This window comes from Megascapheus bottae, chromosome X (assembly GCF_031878675.1).
Source record: "Megascapheus bottae isolate mThoBot1 chromosome X, mThoBot2.hap1, whole genome shotgun sequence".
NCBI lineage: Eukaryota > Metazoa > Chordata > Mammalia > Rodentia > Geomyidae > Megascapheus > Megascapheus bottae.
This window is the reverse complement of record NC_143547.1, coordinates 32821790-32823871: the sequence shown is the minus strand read 5'-3', so window position 1 is coordinate 32823871 and position 2082 is coordinate 32821790. Positions and strand designations below refer to the sequence as shown.

The 2082-nt window shown below is 49.3% G+C and overlaps 1 protein-coding gene across 1 annotated transcript; it reads left to right on the top strand.

The window, feature by feature from the left end:
- Nucleotides 1-222: 222 nt before the first annotated feature.
- On the top strand, nt 223-1706 carry LOC150040770 (centromere protein V-like protein 1). The gene has a single exon (XM_090326317.1). It carries the CDS (start codon nt 223-225, stop codon nt 1039-1041), a length of 819 nt encoding a protein of 272 aa, XP_090182443.1. The 3' UTR covers nt 1042-1706.
- The last annotated feature ends 376 nt before the right edge of the window (nt 1707-2082 follow it).

Genomic DNA, 2082 nt, shown 5'->3' with positions numbered 1-2082 from the left:
TTTTTTGGACTCAACAAGTGAAAATTCCATTTAGTGGGTGCTGCTGATAGGCTCAGCCAGACTTTCAGCCGAGCAAAGGAGGTTTTGATAGGGTCAAAGGAGGCGTCTCTCTACATCACATTCAACAAGTGGCCAATCGAGCTGGTGCAGACCTGCATTCTGCTCAGCAACTGAGTGGGGAACTAGGGGCAGTGGGCACTGTCTTGGCAAACCGCGGGCGCCATGGGCAAGCTGAAGAAGCGATCCATCGCTCTTCGGCATAATCGAAAGCAGCCAGAAGATTCTCCTCCAGCCTGCGCAGCCATGGCGGTCTCGGGAGCCCCCCGCGCACGCGGCCCACCTGTTCAAGCGGGCTTCGGAAGCCATGCAGCGGGGAGAGGGCAGGCAATCGTCCGGCGTTGGCGGGGACGGGCTCAGCGGAAGCGCTGGTGGCGACGGATTGGAGAGGTGAATCCCAAACATGGGCTGCTCCAGGCGCCTCAGCAGAATCCAGCGCCCAACCCAGCGGCCCCCACCGTGCTAGACCTGGGCGCACAGTGGGAGCGATGGGAGAAGTTCCGGAGAACTCGGGGCCTCAGCTGCGAGGGTGCTGCCAAGTTCCTGTTAGACATCTTCGAGTTCCCGGGCTTGGTCTATCACACCGGGGGCTGCCACTGTGGCGCGATCCGTTTCGCAGCCTGGGCCCCTGCGGATCTGCGGGTCTTGGAGTGCCCATGCCTGCTGTGCAAGAAGAAGCAGCACCGCCACTTCCTGGTCCCAGCCGCGCGCTTCACCCTGCTGCAGGGCGAGGAGAGCATGGTCACCTACCGGTCCACCACACACCCTGCGCTGCACAGCTTCTGCAGCAAGTGTGGCGTGCAGAGCTTCCACGCAGCCGTGTCCGACCCTCGCGTGTACGGCGTGGCCCCGCACTGCCTGGACGCGGGCACGGTCCGCAGCATGGTCATTGAGGAGGTGGATGCTGGCCATCAGGAAAACGAGGCTACCAAGGAGAGCAATACTACCGTCCAGGAGCCATCCGTGGACACAGTCCCTGCTTGAAAAGAAATAATGATTGGGGAAGGGTGTGCAAATGCCCATCCACGTGCAAGCAGATGTCCAGGCAGCCCCAGCATTAATTGTGAAAAAAAAAAAAGAAATATTTGTTTAAAAAGAGATGTGGTTCTGGGCTTGCTAAATCTGTGGTGTCCATGCAAAGTTTTCCTTCACTTCCGATTCATGTCAATAGAATTTCTTAGAAGCAAAAACTTGAACCTTCCTGTGTCTGTGTAAAATGAGAACTTTGCAAGCCAATGAGCAAGTGGCATCTCTGTCTCCCTTACCCAAATCTGCTCAGTTTTACTTCTTGCTCAGTTCTTAGAAATCCCTTGCAGGTTATTCCTGTCTACTGTATGTTCTTGGTGCTATTGTGAACAGGGTCATTTCTAATAGCTGCATTTCATGTTTAGAATTGATAGGTTCTGTTTTGTGAACATTTATTAGGACATTATCCCATTGATATTGTGTATGCCATAGATAACGAGTTCACTGCTTAGAGATACTTGTTGTTTTCAGCCATGGGGTTTATTTGATGTGTTTTCAAATCTTCTATTTTAAAAATTCAGAAATGTTATATAATCCCCTTGCTCTTATTTGTCAATTGATGTTACTTTGTTGCTGCTTTTTCTTTTACTGTCTCTGAGAAAGGAGGGTGGAGAGGCAGAAATGTGAACAATGTCTGCACTGGATGCCCTCTTGAATATTTGAAAATAGCTATCTTGTACATGTGTTAAGTGTTCAGAAACAGAAAATATGTATTTCTGTGTTGTTTATTTAAACTTCAGCTCTAACAGTTGTTATTTCCTTATATCTGAAATTTTTATCTATTCATGGGCGGTATGTCTCTTCCCAAGCCAAAAACAAATACCATCATTTACTGACTGTATGAAATTAAGAACATTGATCTTCCATAACCTCCATAACTAGCCTCCTGTCATGGATGTTTTAGCTTTCATCAGGCCTTTCATCATAGTAATTTCAAAGGAGAAAAGTAGACATGTGTCTTCAGACTTCTGGAACTTGAGGAAAAGGACCTCAACATTC

Bases quoted from the DNA above. Each gene is read 5' to 3' on its own strand.
- LOC150040770 (XM_090326317.1), top strand. From the start codon at position 223: ATGGGCAAGCTGAAGAAGCGATCCATCGCTCTTCGGCATAATCGAAAG.